Source organism: Mus pahari, chromosome 8 (assembly GCF_900095145.1).
Source record: "Mus pahari chromosome 8, PAHARI_EIJ_v1.1, whole genome shotgun sequence".
NCBI lineage: Eukaryota > Metazoa > Chordata > Mammalia > Rodentia > Muridae > Mus > Mus pahari.
In genome coordinates this window covers 58,346,232-58,363,875 of record NC_034597.1, presented here as the reverse complement: position 1 = coordinate 58,363,875, position 17,644 = coordinate 58,346,232, and the positions used below count along the sequence as shown (strand labels likewise).

The window sequence follows — 17,644 nt, the reverse complement described above, 5'->3', positions numbered from 1 at the left end:
AGAAGAAGAAGAAGAAGAAGAAGAAGAAGAAGAAGAAGAAGAAGAAGAAGAAGAAGAAGAAGAAGAAGAAGAAGAAGAAGAAGAAGAAACTGAGGAAAAAACCCTCCACACAGGATCGTGTTTTCAGACATAAGCAACTGAACTGACGAAACCTTTCCCCCTGGGCTTTAAAAAAAATATTTCCCAGAGAAGTGAAGACCTTGCTGGTTAGAAATACAGGTCAGGTGTTATCGTAATGAACTCCACTGGGCATTTGGGATTTTACAATAGGCAGATTTGGTCGTAATGAATGCACCATTAGAAATACCATTCACACTTTTTGGCCCCCTCAGACCCTCCCTCCCAGAACAGGGGTACAATGGTCACTTTCAGGGCAGCAGGGGTCATACGGGGTCCTCTGAAGTCTCCTTACTCAGGACACCATCCTGTTTTCCATATCAACAGGTGACTTAAAGATTTAGGGTATACTGTTTTTCTGAATCTGTTGATACTCTCTCTCCTGAAGGGATGACCTAGTAAGAAACATTAGGCGAATACCCAATTGAACCTTCAACCCCCCACATACACACCACTAACCTTCACCACACACACACACACACACACACACACACCCCACTAACACCAAAGGATGCCCAGTGGAGTGCATATTAATAATTAGTAAACTATTTAAAATCTACAAAGCAACTATTTAATATATTCAACTTGTATATACATAGGCATATGACTGAACCATGAGAAACTGCCATTTCTGGATATCAAAAATGGCCACATGAGGGCTAGCAAGATGGCTCAGTGGGTAAAGGGTTCTGCTGACTTGAGACTAACATGGGAGGAGACTCAACTCCTGAAAGTTGTCCTCTGTTTCCTTTATATGTGGCATTACATCTATGTGCACACATAGACACGTAAAATAAATTTAACAAAATGGTCAGAAGAAAATTCCATCTGCTTAGCCTAATGATACAGTGTAAATAGTTTCCATCCTTTGTGTTACTGAATAATTTGAAAACACTGCATTCCAGTCCCAGTCTGGTGACAGGTGTTTTGGTCCCTTTTGAGCCATTTACCTACTATGACTCTTTGAGTGGGTCATTAATCAACTCATCATCTCTTATAAGGGAAAGTGGTGGTCGTAATTATTGTTATACAGGTGCCACAAAGTGGTGGAGGGGATCTCACTGGGCTCTACATTGTTCTTTAACCTGTAGAGAAGATGTGAATTGCTGTCAGAATCACAGTGAATCGAGCATAGTTTCTCTCTCTCTCTCTCTCTCTCTCTCTCTCTCTCTCTCTCTCTCTCTCTCTCTCTCTGTGTGTGTGTGTGTGTCTCTCTCTCATGCCACCAGGCTCCTTGTGGGAGCTGTTAGAGTGAGAGTCTCATTGTCACACAAGGTACTTCATTCTTGACCAAGTGTGTGACAAACCCACCCTGGTCTCAGCAGCTAAACTGTCCGTGTTTCTTTGGCGTTCTCTAACATGGTCATACTGATAGACACACGGCACAGGAAACAGTTTTTACAAGAGCATTTTGTGAACTGGGAAACCAGAGTTCATCACATGGAATGGCCTCGATGCCCAGAATTAGGTTTACGCAGTTATTCTAAATGCATTTCCCCCCCTGGCCTCGCTTTTCTATTAGTTTGCATATTACACATTCCTATGGTCCATTGGATGATCATTCTACCACATACTTTTGGAAAAAGAAGTTTTGTGGTTTTGTTCTTTTGTTTTTTAAGTGGAGTAAAATCAAACCAATCAACAATAATTGACTCCGCTCCAGTGAGTCTAGGCCATGTCACACACACACACACACACACACACACACACACACACACACACACACAACACATGGTAGCTGTACAGTCAGAAAGGGAGTGCGCTGCTCCTTGGTCCTGAATTCCCACCACACTGGGTAATACTGACTTAAAAACATAGCTTAGAAATATTTGGGGATTGTGTGGGCCCAGGAACCAAAGTTCTGAGGCAGTGAGAAATAGCCCCCAAGGCCTGTTGCTTGGGCCATGGCCTACAGCTGACAGGGCTGTGTGCTGCCCTTGATGTGTCCTTGTTTCTGGCATGAGGGAGCCAATCTGGGTAAAGAGAAGGGCAGGCGTGGGCCTTGTGACAACAGCCAACATTTCAAGAGCTCTCTGCTCCATCATTTGGCTCCCCATGTCAGCATGGCCCCTGTCCTCAAGTATTCCCTGAGCAGGTTTGAAAAATACACTCTTTCAGGCTCCAGGGACCATTGTGCAAGCTCCCAACTTAGCTCCCAGAGCGACCTAAATGGGTTTTCACAACTTCTCAAGCCATTGACTTTGCTGCTATAGATTAAGGCTAAGAGGCTCTGTCTCAATCCAGCAAGCTGCTATACACGGTCAACTTCCATCTCTCTGGAGGTACTTCATGGCAGACAGAGCCATGTTACAAAGTCAATCAGAGCACAACACAAATGTCCTGCTTAGGGTCCCACCTCTCCCCCGAGGAACTGTAGGCTGGAAATGCTTGCCAGGGAAAGGGCAGTAATATTCCTCAGTGGTGTAACCACTGACGAGTCACCCTTGGTCAACTAAATCTCCCTCTTTCAAGCAAGCTATCCAAGGTGACTGCGATGGTGACAACGAGTGACTCATGAGGAAGAAGGCCTTTGGTGGGAGGGAGAGGGGATAAGAGAAGATAGTGGGGTGGGGGGGTATGATCAAAGTGGATTATATGTAAGAAACCATGGAAGAAAATAACAGATTAAGACCTGGAAGAGGAGTGGGAGGCCACCAGTTCAGTGTCTGCTACCACCTGCTAAACTCTAGCTGTGTAATAGTGGGTGGGTAGGGTATCTATGGCATGAAACTTCTTTACCCATAATTGCAGCTAAAATGAAACAGTGAATGTGAGAATGCCCGGTGAATCAGGTGCACACTGTTAGCTGAAATGAAACATCCACTCCTCCCTTCAACATACACAAGCCACATGTACCTTATACAAGGGAATGGGTTTGCTCCCTGTCCTCCCCGAGGAAGACACCAACTGGCAAGTTTAAGTTCAGCCATGAGAAAAGAACAAAAGGCAGAAAAGACCTTTCATCAGGCAACAAGACTGTCTCCCGTGCGTCCATACCATCTGGGAACACTGCTATCTCCTAAAAGACTGAGGGCTGAAACCTTTTCGAGGGAGGCTTACAGTGCCAGATGGATGGCAAAGGTCACTTACTTCCATATGGGGAGCCCGTGGGTGAGCCATTCAGAAATCCCGGGGATCCTGGTACACCCAGGTTGGCCATAGGAACGTTGCTGTAGCCGTTCATGCTGTTACTGGAGGTGCTGTAATTAGATTGCTGAGGCGTGGAGCTGGAGGAGTATCCCCGCGGGGAGATGCTGCTTGTGTTGCGGATGTATCCTTGACAACAGAAGAAAGAGGCCAGGTAAACAAAGCAGTGCCCACCACCGTCCAAATGTGGATAGCGCTCGTCCACCCCCCCACCCCCTAGGATCATCAGGTTACCAGGGCCATGCACCAGTGGGAAGTGAAGCTCCCTTACGGCACTTTACTTTTAATTGATATGTAGTCACTGTCCACCCGTTTTTTTGTTTGTTTGTTGTTTGTTTTGTTTTGTTTTTAATGCATGCAATGGGCAATGATCACACTGGGGTGAGTGGCACATCAACCCTCTCAAGTATCTAATCCCTTCCTGGTATTGGGAACATTCACAAATTTCTGTTGCCTATTTGGAATTTATGACAAACTATTGTCAACTACTGTCACCTGACCATGCTACAGAGCTTAGGCAATCCTCCTAGAGTCTGCATTCTGGTCCTCAATAACAAAGCCGTGAGCTTTAGTAACTTCTTTCCTCTGTACACGCCATACCTCTGATACTCCCAGCCCCTTCTATTTATTTTGCTTTATATTGTTTTGTTTTATTTCATTTTACAATTTGGTTTTGAGACAGGATCTCACTATGTTTCTGCGGCTGTCTTGGAACTTGCTAAACATTCCAGACAGGCCCAAAAGAGATTCTCTTCCTGCCCTGACTTCCAGAGTGCACAGCTGTGCACCACCATATCCAGCTTTCTCTCCCCAGCATCACTAGTGCTCTCTCTCTCTCTCTCTCTCTCTCTCTCTCGCTCTCTCTCTCTCTCTCTCTCTGTCTTCATGGAGCTGGTAAGTGAACCTGCCAGGCGGTACCTCACTGGACACGGACACCAGAGTTCTACAAGGTTCTAATGGCTGTCGCTGAGAAAACCATTCAGCAGTCAAACAAAGCTGGGCAGATGCTACGCACAGAAGCGATTTTTTTTTGAAGATTGTCAAACAAAGGGTCTAAGGTTTAAATATCCTGCTCAAAACTTGCCAATCTAGTATTCTAACACACCATAGACTCTTTTCTGGGGGTGGAGGAAGATGTTCTAGCAACATTTCTGGGGCCATTTGCATTCAGCAGAGCAGTTTGGAAATGGTACTTCAAAGTCACCACCAGGCTGGAAATCATTTGTAATCAGGAAGATATTGAGGGTCACAGTAAACTCTGTTAATCCAGGGCTCTGAGGTGTGAGTGCTAAGTACAGACATCCGGGCCATGAATGATATGAAGGATGAAGAGTGTCCTTACAGTTCTGAAGCCTGGCACAGAACCAGCATCACTTTGTCCTGAAAGAAACTCTGGGGATGACTATGTCTAAATGTGATTGGGTCTGGTGATGTAGCTCAGTGGTAGAATACTTGCCTAGTATGAGCAAGGCTCTAGGTTCAATTCCCAGAACTGAAATATAGATAAATACCTTTTATATCTATAGACTATATATTATATATGTGTGTATGTCATACGTATATATATATATATATCACAGATATTACACACATATATTTTTATACACGTACATATAAAACATATTTATAAAGAATGCTGAGCATTACAGTTCACATTTATAATCACAGTGCTTGAGAATCTGAGACAAAAGGCTTGCTATAAACTTAAGGCAAACTTGGGCCACATAGTGAATTCAAGGCCAGCCTGCACTACCTAGTGAGTTTAAGGCCAGCCTGAGACTGCATAGCTTGTCTGAGTCTCAAAACACTTAAATCAATCAACTAACCAGCAAATATAGAACATATTATAAGCAGTCTAAAATATATCATAAATGAAAAATAATTTACCATATAGATCGTAGTGATTAAAAAAAGAAATAAATAAGTTAAGGACAGTATTGGAAAAATTACTCTTTTCAAGGACTATGTATAACAAATTTAGATGGACCTCCTTATAAAACCAAACTCACTGGAACATATGGTAGGGTTCACATATGAAGTCAAGTTTACTAAATGCCTTGCCATGCATTTCCATATAAGATCATGTGTGATGGAAATAACCAAGGAAAACTAAGTCACCACTCTGGGTTACCAAGAGTTGCATGGAGGGAACAATAATGCTGCCATCTGCTCTCTCTGTCATTCAGCTGGATTACCACATAGCATCAGTATAAAATGAATTCCACGAAGCCTCATTTCCACATGTCTAAACTCTTTGAAGTTTATGATACTCAACTTTACCCATTAATATTTCCAGTCAAAAGAATTCTATCTAGTTCCCAGAGAGCTCAGAATCTAACTACAAACTACCTGTAATGGTGAAATAGCCCATCTGTAATACTGGGGTTTACATGCCCCATTGGCTAGTCCATGATGCGCTCTCTAACTCCACACGCCCCAGAGAGCTGGCCTTTTGATGGAGAAGACCTATCTGGAGGCTGGCTTTTAGAAAGGTAAGTACCTTGGTTATTTCCTTGTGTGGACTCTGAGATGCTGACGCCGAGCTGGCTGCCGTAAGAGTTGATACCCATCATACCGCTATGAGCTGGGGAGCTGGAGAGAGCTGGAATCTGGCTGGGGTTTCTGGGGACACTGTACAGGGCTTCGGCAATGTCTGCAGCACGCTTTAAAATGATGTCCTATGGAAAGGCACACTGGGGTAAGCACGGTATCCAGAACTAGGATCAAACTCAACAGAGCGCAAGATGCACGCATCTAACCTGGTTATTGTGGGGTGTGCCGTAGAGGGCTTCCACCAGGTCTGCAGCTCTTTTCAACAGCATTTCCTGAAAGAAAACAGAGGGAGGATACACTCAGAGATACAGCCTCAACTGGCAAGCAAAAAATTATAAATGAAAACAAATCCACACATTGCCTATAAATATAATAAGCCAAGCAGTCTGATATTAAGTTTGATGAATAGGATATAATCAAATTTACAAATCCTACAAATAAGTGGCTGTAGACATTCATCACTATGAGGTTCCATAATGGTTTCTGGTACAAAAAAAAAAAACCCACTACTCCCCCCCCCAAAAAAAAAAACAAAATAAAAAACCAAGAATAAGAAAAAACAAAACAAAACAAAAAAACTACCAAATTGAGGGCAAAGTTGGTTAAAATCGATAATGTCTTGGATATTTTACTGAAAACTACTTTAAGACCACTGTATTTTAAAATCCTGGTACTTTTAATTAATTAGATATTCTTCAAGTGACTGATGGGTCTTTAGCTGCTTGCCAAAGAGTTAACAGAGTCCTGAAATTCTCTTGACAATACCTACTCAAACTTTTACTTTAGTAAAAATGAATTCTTTCAATAATATTTCCCCTAGTTCATTTTAAGCAGAAAAAAAAAAAAAAGGCAATTGCTAATCCCTCTCCTCTCCTTTTGCTTTTCTACTCCTTGGTTTTCTGTGGGAATTTTTGTAGTAGTTGTTGTTTTGTTTATAGCCTTTTAAATTGTTATTAAGCTGCTGTTCAGGTATTGTCTGATTTAATGGGGCTGAGCATTTTGCCAGGAGGAAAAGAAAGAGTGTGTTGTTGAAACCACTGCTGCTTGGGTATTTATTCAGATACAGAATAAAGAGCATGCCATTTAATAATCTGCATGCTTGAAGCACAAATATGAATGTAAAAAAAAAAATCTAATAGTTTCCCTGTGGTCAAATGGCAACAGATAGATGGACCTGTTTTAAATAAAGAAGGGTGATGTCGCGAGCTAGATTTAAGGTGACATTTTCTGAGCAAATTCATTCACAAATGACCTCTTTCATAAGAGTTTTGTATGGAGGCATTTAATCATCATTAAATTTTAATGTACACAATAGGCTCTTCAAGAATGCCTGCCTGTATTTTGGTGAGCTTCGGCAGTTGAGGCTAAGTAAAATTCCTATTTAAGTACATAGGAGTGAAATTTTCACTTTTAAGCAATGCTGCAAATATTTATCTTTATACAGTTAGCCATATTTTATAAGTGTGGTGGTGCACATCTTTAACTGCAGCATTCTGGAGGCAGAGGCAGGTAGATTACTTTGAGTTCAAGGCCAGCCTGATCTACAGAGGGAGTTCTAGGACAGGTAGGACTACACAGAGAAACCCTATCTCAAGTCCTCCTCCTGCCCAAGATTCTTGTAGTGTATCTGTTTTATGAGACCAAACTTTCAGATTTCACACTCCCTCAGATATTAAGCATAATATATTTCAAAATGAGCACAAGCCTTATGCTCATATTCTTATCTAAAGCATATCCAGTTTCAAAGCTTAATTAATTTTAATGGGATTCAAATGAGTAGATTTGTCTAAATTTGCTGAGTGTCTACAAAAAGATGTTTGCTTATCAATTTCCCAGTGCATCTTACCTTAGCTAGCCTTTCGGGGTCACCTGGGTGCCTTGGGATGACTTTCTGCAGCCTTTGGAAGCCATAGTCTATGGTGGGTTCATTTAAGGCTGAAAGACAAAACATTTTCTTTGAATACACACCTGGGCTGTAAAGGAATTCTTCTATGAAGTCTTTCACGGGTATTGGAAGAGTTTTGATATTTTCTGAGATTTAATATATGTTATTACATTCAGCTAGGTGATTATGCTGTTGACATTGGTTAATTCACACATAAATTTAGGATGTTTGGTAAGTTTCCTTCTACCACTAAAATAACAAGTCAATGTTTCATCACCCCTGCCTTCAGTACACATCCCTGCAATCCTCCGCTCACTCTTAGGTCAGCAGTGTTACACAGCCAGTCATACACCAATGATGTCTGTCTTCCCTCCCTCCTCTAGTCCCTCCCTCCCTCCCTCCCTCCCTCCCTCCCTCCCTTCCTTTCTTCTGCCCCCCTGTATCTTCTCTCCTTTCCATCCTTTCCTTTTCCCCTTCCTCTTTCCTTTCCCTCCTTCACTCCTTTCCCCCCCCCCCCCCCATCCTTTTCAATGCCAGGGTTTGAACCTAGAGCCTTGTGCATCCAGGCAAGAACTCTGCCACTTAGCCACACCCCTCAACCCAACTATTCTCCAGTTTCTAGAAAGACAGTAGCTCCTTTTGTATCATTTTTCTTTCTCTTGCTCCTCTCTTCTCTTTCCCAAGTATCTCTTCTCATCTATTTATCTTTCTAATTCCCCCCTTTCTAAATAATTCTCTTAAATATTTTCATTCATATGGAATCTTGTTCTCATCAACACTGTTCTAATGCAAACTACACTGTCTTAATTTACAATTAATTGTTTTAATGTGACTACTCGTGATTTCTCCAAGGGGTCAGGCTCTCTCCACTACCCTGAAAGGCTCAGGGGAGCAGAGTTCATTCTGTCTCACCTCTGTGTCTCATGGCTAAGGACAGAGCCTGACACACATTAGACATTTAACTTGGTAACTATATAAAACAAATTGTTGAATAAGGGAACAGTATACTGCCGTTATTTCTTCTATTTTAAAGAGTTCTTCAGAATTCATCCCTTTTCTCCCTCCTTTACCTTTCCTTCCATTTAAACTTTATGGGTTTGAAAAATAATTCATGACCAAAGCAAAGACAAAAATATAAAACATAAAGCAACAACTTTCTGCACTCATGTTAGGCAAAGCAAATACAGGGAAGTATATTTTTTAAATATCCTGTTTCCATACACATTTTATAAACACTAGTTGCTATTATGCTATCAAATGATACCCTTTCTTTAAACAAATAATAAGCCATTTTAATTACATAGAAAAGAATAAAATCATACATAAACCTGCCACTTAGAGATAAGCAGGGTCAGATACCCCAAACAATACAGGCCATTGTCATTGCTCTTGGTGGCCCATCCAAACTTGATGGTATACACGACCCAATTGTTTAAGATGCCACACACTTTGGCTATAGGTCACGAGGAAATCAAATTCAGGTGCTCCCTCCCTCCTGGCCAGCTTTCGTGGTATTAGAAGGTGCTATATAGCCTGGTTGGGCTGTGGGGAGGAGGTAATCAATGGTCTTGTCCAGCTGTGAACCCTGTGAACGATGATAATGACCAGAGTGCCAACACATGTACTGGGTGCAGTAGTGACTAGAATGTTAGGGTAACCAACCACTTAATGATTGGATTTAAGGAAATACATGCTTGGTACTGTGGTCTGGCCAGCAACCCATGGTTGGGGAGCTCTTGGCCTTAGGGTAAACCCACTACTCTATTATACTAAATTATTCTGCTAAATTGACATTCTACCAAACTGCTCTCTAAGTTCTGATCTCTCTACCCACAGATTAGTACAGCTCTGGGTCCTTATCAGAGATGCTTCTTTGTATCGTGGGTGGCGGTTGAAGCCCTAGTCAAAATGTAGAGGGTTGGGGTTCATCCACACATGGGAGGTGTTCTTTGCAAACCTTCCCTTCAAAGCTCAGGAACCTCAAAGGAAGAAGTAGCAGAAAGATTGTAAGAGCCAGTGTTTTCTGGACGGGACAGGACCGTTGGCGCTCATAACCTCTCAGCAGTTGTGTTTTCTACACAAGACCTGCACAGCATTAAGTTAGTCAACGTTCCAGCACAGAGGAGGAAAGGGCTTCACAGGTCCCCACACCCAGCTGAGGAGGTATGGAGAGTTGATGGGTCCTGTAAAAGGATGGTTCCTGCCAGGTCAACCATACTTCATTGGATGGCCCCACACCTATGAGTCTACAGACAGCACAGGTTTGACACAGTCACTCATTTTAAAGAGAAAAGGACAGGAAGTTGAGAAGTGGGGGGATCTGGGAGAAGTTAGGGGGAACAATGTGGGGAGAGAGGACTATACCCCAAATATATGATAAGAAATGATAAAAGATTCAGTCAAAGTCTATGTTTTAAAGTTGTATTGATGGAATTTTCAGTATGGAGTATTTTCACTTTCTACTTCTTTGTACCAACCAACTATTTAGACAATGAGATTGTACTCCCGCTGGAATAGGGAAAATAATGAGAGTGTTTCCATTTGGATGACAGAAAGTAGGGTGCCCAGGGCCAACACCTTTGCTCATATCCTTCCAGATTAAACACACATTCTTAAAATTACTCTGAGAAATGCGACTTAGTCTGCTGAATGGCCCACTTTAACCCACCTAGAAATGCTATAAGCTTTCCCTCTGGTGCTTAAATATTCTTTTACAACATTATTTTAAATTCCTGCATATTTTCCATGACATGCTCTATAATTTATTTAAATGGCTTCCTAATTCGGGCATTTAATGTGATCCTAATTTCTCACTATTATAAAAGTGAAAGCAATAATTATCATTTGTGCATAACTTTAATTACTTCAGTCAGAAAATGCCAAAAAATTAGAATTACTGGACCAAAAATTATGATTTATATTTAAGGCTTTTCACACATACTGGCAAATCACTCCTTGAAAGAATATGCAAATTTGCACTCCCTCCCACTATGCGTGTAATTATTTCAACTTATAATTATTATTTTTTGAATTTTTAACTGATAATTCTTTACTCATCAATGAGGTTGCTGATTTTCTCTTATGTTTCTACAATTTAAATTTCTATCTTTATGAGGCATTTACTTGGTAATTTCTACTTTCTTTTTCTAATAAAAATTAATCCTTTTTTTTTTCGACTCAAGAATACTTTATGATGTCTTGAACATGAAACGTCCTCCAAAGACATTGAAGGCCTGCTGCCTGGCTATTACGTTGTTTGGGAGGTTGTGGGACTTGTGGGACTGTGGCCTTGGATGCTGGTCACTGGGAATAGTCTTGAAGGTAACATCCATGCCTGCTTCCTGCCTTCTGTCCTCAACTCCTGCTAACACAGGATGAGCTGTCCTTCTCTACCATGGTGGATTCACAGCCCCTGAGTCCATGAGCCAAAATAAATCCCTTTTCCTTCAAGTAGCTCCTCTCAAGTATTATGTCAAAGTGACAAGGTAATCAGTATGATTACATATTATGATTTCGGTGTGGTATATGCATGTGTGTGTGATATGAACATGCATGCGTGATATGTAAGTGTATGTTTGTGGTGGTATGTGTACACATGTATGTGTGGTGGTGATAGGATGTGTGCAGGTGGAGCCCAGAGCTCAGTGATTAGTGAGATCAGCTTGCCAGCATACCCCAGGGGTCATTCTATCCATACCTCCCCAGCACTGGGCTTACAGGCAGACACCACCAAACCAACCTTTTCCCCAAGGGTATGAGACATCTGAACTCACATCCTCATGCTTTTACAACGAGCACAGGCTTGCTGAGCTCCCTCTGATCCAGAGAATGTCTCTTGAATAACATGAAAAAAAAAAAAAACCTAATAAAATTGTCTGGGTTGAGCTTACTATAACATTAACACAAAACCAAAGGGAACTCTTTTTTTTTTTTCCAGTATTGTAATTTTTTTCTTTAAAAGGGGGTGGGGGGGCAGTTCCCCAAGCACTTAAAACGTCTTACCACAGTTTTGGTATGATTTGTTTAACATTTCTAGCATTCCACCCAGCATTTCACTCCCTCCTCTTTCTGTTTTAATTTTCTAAGTAGTCTCTTCAAGTTTCTAGGTAGTACAATATTAAACTCCTACTAATTACTTCTGGTTGGCCTTTTGGTTGTTTTGTTTTGTTTTGTTTTGTTTTAGTTCTTTGTGGATTAATACACACTAGCCTTATCTGTGTCCTGTGGATAATGCTTTGATATCTTATTTAATAAAACATGTGTATTAGAGTGTGTGCACATGTGCATGTGTGTATGTGTGTGTGCATGCATGTGTGTGTACATGTGTGTGCATACTCATTATTATTATTATTATTATTATTACTGCAGGTGTGTGTTCGTGTGTGTGTGTGTGTGTGTGTGTGTGTGTGTGTGGTGTAAGTACACATGTGTGTGTGAGTTGTGACCCACCTGATATGGATGCCAGAAATCAAACTCGTCCCCTAGAAGAACAGCGCATGTTCTTAACCACTGAACCATCTCTCCAGTGCTTCTTCTATTTCTAATACTATTCTTTTCCAAGAGAAGACTCTCACGCCCAGCTTCCATACATCCTCAAGGGCAACCAGCACATAGCACAAGATTCCTATCATGTCAGCAGCGCTAGCCTAGCACCAAGCAGTAATAGCATGTGCAAGAGTTAATCTTGATGGCCAACTGGAATCACTTTCGGGTCACACTTCTGGATATGTCCATGAAAGTTATTTCCTGAGAGGTTTAACTGAGGAGAGAAAACCTACCCTGAATGTGGCTGGCATCATTCCAGAGGCCGCAGGCTTAGGCTGAGTTAGAAGGAGAAAGTGAGCTGGGGTCTGGTGTTCCATCGCTCTTTCACTGCCTCCAGACTGCAGATGCAAAGTATCCATAGGCCTCACATTGTCAGCTTTCCATTCTCTTCCCTGCCCTGACAGAGTGCACACTCAAATGATGAGCCTAAATAAATTTTTCCTTCTGTACGTTGCTTTTGCCCAGTATTTTGCTCTGGCAATGAAGAAAATAACTGACACACTATACCTTTTTCTTTTCTTTTTCCTAAAAGTGTCCCCCAACATATTTTGGGGTGGGAGGTGTATGATACACATGGGCTCAGAGTCACCCTCTTACCCAGAATACATGTAAGAATCGCTATTTGAATGGCGTAAATTTGTAAACTTGTAAACTCATTCTGTAAACTTGTGCCACTTAACCTTATAATGTCAACAATTACAGAAGCCTAGTCCACAGATGGTCAGTGGCGGTCATGTGCGATGACGACAGTTGCTGTTGTACAACAAGCACATTAGGATACTATTAGAATACACTGAAGGGTCGCTAGGAGGGGGCATTTGACAAAGTGCTTCCCCCCACCCCATTCACTCTCTAACTCTCACAGCCACGTTATAGGCTCTCTCTTCCCACACTAAATACAGTGACAGCCAGCAAAGATGGCACCCCAACCCTGGCTTACTCTTAGCCTTTTCTCCAGGCCAAGTGCAGCGTCCCTTCGTCGGCACTCTGTGCTTCATTCCCAGCTTCAAGGATAGGACTGCAGATGGCTGTGGAGCCTGCCACCTGACTCTGCAGCCACTGAGGGCAGAAAAGGCACCATGTGGTATCAACCAGCAAACACAACAGCTGCCTGATGGCTGCAGGGCAAACAGACTCACTCCTCAGCCATCACCCTCAGAATTAACCATTGCGTCATCTCACATGAGTTCTGCGCTGCTTGTTATCCAACACGAAGACTGTCTTGGTTAAAATTAAAAAAAAAAAAAAAAAAAAAAGGTAGACATGGGTACAATATGAATGTGTTGAAGGCAGCTGATTGTAGTGAGTAAGAAGGCAGATTCTTAAGTCAGCCATTCCTCCTGTTTGCTCCCTGTCCTCCTTTCTGTAGGTATGGTCACTTCAAGCTCACACTTACTAGNAAAAAAAAAAAAAAAAAAAAGGTAGACATGGGTACATTCTGAATGTGTAGAAGGCAGATGACTAAGAGGAGTAAGAAGGCAGATTCTTAAGTCAGCCATTCCTCCTGTTTGCTCCCTGTCCTCCTTTCTGTAGGTATGGTCACTTCAAGCTCACACTTACTAGGGAGAACAGGGTGGGGTCCTGCTCCCACAGCCCCCACTGCGAATCTTCTTTCTCCGTCTTCCCAGGACTTACAGGAGCAGGCCTCTTTGGTCAGCACACACTACTGTTTCTCTTGAATAGAATGTAATTCCCAGTTGTCTCCCCCTAGCAGGCTGAAAGCCACCAGACACAAGATTCCACGGTCCCCTTGGATGCAGCACATACTTGAAGTGGAAATCATGAAATCAAACCCACTCAGGCTACTTACAGACCCCAAACCGTTACAACCAGGATCGGACCATCTCAGACCTCCACGCTGTAAAGCTGAGTTTGACAGTGTCTACTTTGGTCCCAAACTAACTTCCCAGGCTCTGCCTTGAATTCCATCTCCCCCTCTTCCCCATCACCCTGGGTGTTCTCTGGCTTTGGGGACCCAAGGTAAGTTAAGCAAACCTCAATTAGCTAATGAGGTGTCCAAGACCAGCACCAAGGTTGTCTCAAAGGACCTAGCAGGTCATTAACTACCATCATCCCTGTAAATTTACAACCTCCTGTACCACACGGAGTGTGGGATGCTGTGAAGTTCTGCCAATGCTGTGGCTGACAGGGACACAGAGATCTGCTGGCAAGACGAAAATAGAGTAAATTAAAAATACGCTCCAACCTATAGGTTCTGTTTATCTATGTCTTTCTTTAGAACATAACATTAAGGTAAAAGGTCATATCCCTCCTGAAGTATAATTTATATTTACCTTTTATTAAATAATTACTGCATGGCATGAAGTTAAATATTACAGAAGCTAATCAAGGGGGAATTCAATAGAGGAGCCTCCGACGTGAGAATTCTGTCTTTGCTATACATAGAATGTCTTAATCCTCCACTGGGAATCATTCGGGTTTGCTTAAGGAGTTTAATAACACACGATTCAACTGCCACAGAGTCTAAATCCCATTTGGATCAGCCATGAAAAACTTTCATCAATACCTTGAGATTTCATAACATATCTCTTGAGAGCCTAGATCTTTAGTGTTATTTCTCATTTTGACTGTGGGAATAATATATGAATTTCCTTACATATCTTGGGCCCAACAAAGAGATCAAAACTTTAAGAAATGCATGAAAAGGTTACTTTTAAAGTAAATAATATTTAACTAAAAATATCTATGTGGGAACTACTCATAAACAAACAGACAGCTGGCTAGTGTTTGGGACTAATTCTCCCAAAGGACTGATGAGATTCATATATTCTATATGATTTTTATATTTTCATATCTTCAGAAGAGCTACAAGACCAGACGTTCTACAGCTTATGTTCTGCTTCTGTTTTCCCAAAATCCAACATCATTGATGAATGTGGAAAAAGAGCTATTTGTTGGTGCTCTGGAATGAATCTCATTAACAAAACACTGGTATTACAGGAAAACCTTCCTAGGGCTGGAGAGATGGCTCAGCAGTTAAAAACTTCCTACTCTTCCAAAGGACCAGAGTTTGGTTCCCAGCACCCATCCTGGTGGGTACCCATATATATGCATCATGTACTCAGAGGGACACTCACACACTAGTAAAACTAAAAACAAGTCTTTTAATAAGAGAAGTCACTCAAACCACAAACATGGGTTGATGGGAGTTAATTGTGGGGTTACTGTTGTAAGAGTTTGAACCCCCCACAACCGGCGAGGGAGGATCTGAGTAGTCAGTCTGCCTGCCACTCTGAGCTGCTGGCGAATCACAGCACTGGTGTGGGGCTCACTCAGTAGTTGCGTCCTCACGTAAATCCGAGAATCACGTGCAGCTGATGAATTTCTACCAAAGGGCTATGAAAGGCAGCAACTCTGTACTCAATTGTGCATCTGCATTTACATCTGCAGAGAATGGTCTTGCCTTGGAGACAATGTTTACAAAGCTCACAGTCCACAGACAGGGTCAGTACCCTGAATCATAGAACCCCACAGTCCCAGTTCCAAATCCCAACTCCCTTCAAGAATAAGAAAGCATTTGAAAGGAATCTCACTCTTTGTTCCAAAAGCACAAAGCCAAAGAGTTAGAATCTATGTAACATGATTGCAAAGAAAGGAAGAAGGGCATCTCTGGCCTTTCGTTTCAGTCCCAAAGAGTGACTATTAACTCAGCAGAAAGACAGGTGACCGACACAGCTTTGGGAGGATTTTAGAGGTCCTGGGACAAGTGTCTGCCCTTATGCTGCCTCAGAACTTCTCCTTCCTCCTGTCTGTCAGTCTCCATATCTTCAAGTTCCCCTGGCCCTACCTGTTGATTCCAGTGAAGTCTGCCTCTGTCACTTGGCTCTCCCTGTTCTCAATTTCTTAACCAATTGTCAACCTGTCAAAAGTCCTAATCCATCCAATAGTTAAACTTATACAGGTTGAATATCCTTTATCAGAAATGCTTGGGGCTGGCAGTTATTTCAGATTTTGAATTTTTTTTTTGAAAATTTTACATACTCTTAATGAGATCTACAGGTACCACGAACTTCATTTGAATTTAATGTATATTGTATACATGGCAGTACAAAGAGAATGTTTCGTGCGACATTTTTACCACACCTGCATGTTGCCTGAGATAATGTGATGTCAGGTGTGGAAATTTCCTCTTACAGTATCATGTTCATATTCAGAAAATCTTTGGAGCACGATCAGTTTCAAATTTTTGGATGGGGGATGCTCAACCTGTACAAATTCAGCATGTTAATGCTCCTGAGATAAGGCTTTCATAGCATCTGACCCTACCACAGAAGCCATCTTAGATGTCAGCAGTGACCAGTAACGGCACCATCGCAGTCATAAGGTGTTGAGTTGTGCCACTCCTGATTTGGGGGACACACTGAAACCTCCCCTCACGTCCATTTGAGTCAACAGAGCAAACAGGTAGCAGCAGCAATTTAAAATAAATAAATAAATAAATAAATAACAGGAATAAAGACAAAACCAGAGTGAATTACTCAAGAGGTGGCACCCGCTTTGTGGACACAGGAGTGAGAACACAAGGGAACCAAAGGTGCACGAGAGAAAGATTAGACGGAAGCCTTTGATATTTAATTTCCAATGAAATATTAATTTAATATTTAATTATGCTTTGGTTTCAGGAGAAACTGCAGTCACAAGACAGATTGTTTGAAGAAGGGAGTAATATACATGGTTAAGGAGACAACTGTAAAAATTAAAGATAAATTTCAGGCATAAACCTAAATGCCACCAGGCAGCATTTATGAACGCACACGTGCTCTGCAGCCTGCACTCGGAATATTATAGCAGCGAGCACCGGTCCATTAAGGAGCTGGGCGGTCTCTCGTGAAGCAACAGCTTCCTGTTCTGGACCTGGCAGGGGGGACATTATTCTTTAGACTGAGCTGAAGAAGCAACTGCCTTTCATGGAGAGCTAGGGATATGGGCAACTTTGTAAAAGTACAGGCTACCAAGGGAGCTGTTGATCCAACTGGCTTCCAGTTTGAACGGGGACTAATTGTACTCAGGCCAGTTTTTGATGTCTGAACTGGATATTTTAAACTGAAAATTAGATTCATTTCTTTGATGGGATTTTTCCCCCCATGATAATGCTATGAGGGGGAAAAAATGAAATATAAAATGGATGAGCTATTAACATTTGAAAGCAAGTTTTCACATCTGCATGGTGCATCTTGATTGAGGGGAGACCCCACACCTCCAGCAGAGCCTTGGGGAGCAGGCTGTCTGGGATGTGATTGGAGGGGAGTAGAGTTTTATGTAGAGTTGCCCACCTCTCCTCCCAACTGCTGCCTCTTCCTGTTGATGGATGCTTTCTCGCCAATAATGAACAGTGCTATTTAATCAACACTTGGGCCTCTGTTAAAATAAAAGATA

The 17,644-nt window shown here is 42.0% G+C and overlaps 1 protein-coding gene across 2 annotated transcripts in view; it reads right to left on the bottom strand.

Moving 5' to 3' along the window:
* Ebf2 (EBF transcription factor 2) overlaps positions 1-17,644 on the bottom strand; it is a 199,103-nt gene that overhangs the window by 12,605 nt on the left and 168,854 nt on the right. For both annotated transcript variants that reach the window (XM_021202912.1, XM_029541613.1), the window contains 4 exons: positions 7,664-7,752; positions 6,024-6,089; positions 5,765-5,942; positions 3,208-3,393 (listed from right to left, as the gene is read on the bottom strand). In XM_021202912.1, the coding sequence (XP_021058571.1) occupies positions 3,208-3,393; positions 5,765-5,942; positions 6,024-6,089; positions 7,664-7,752 (519 nt within the window). The remainder of the gene's footprint in view (positions 1-3,207; positions 3,394-5,764; positions 5,943-6,023; positions 6,090-7,663; positions 7,753-17,644) is intronic.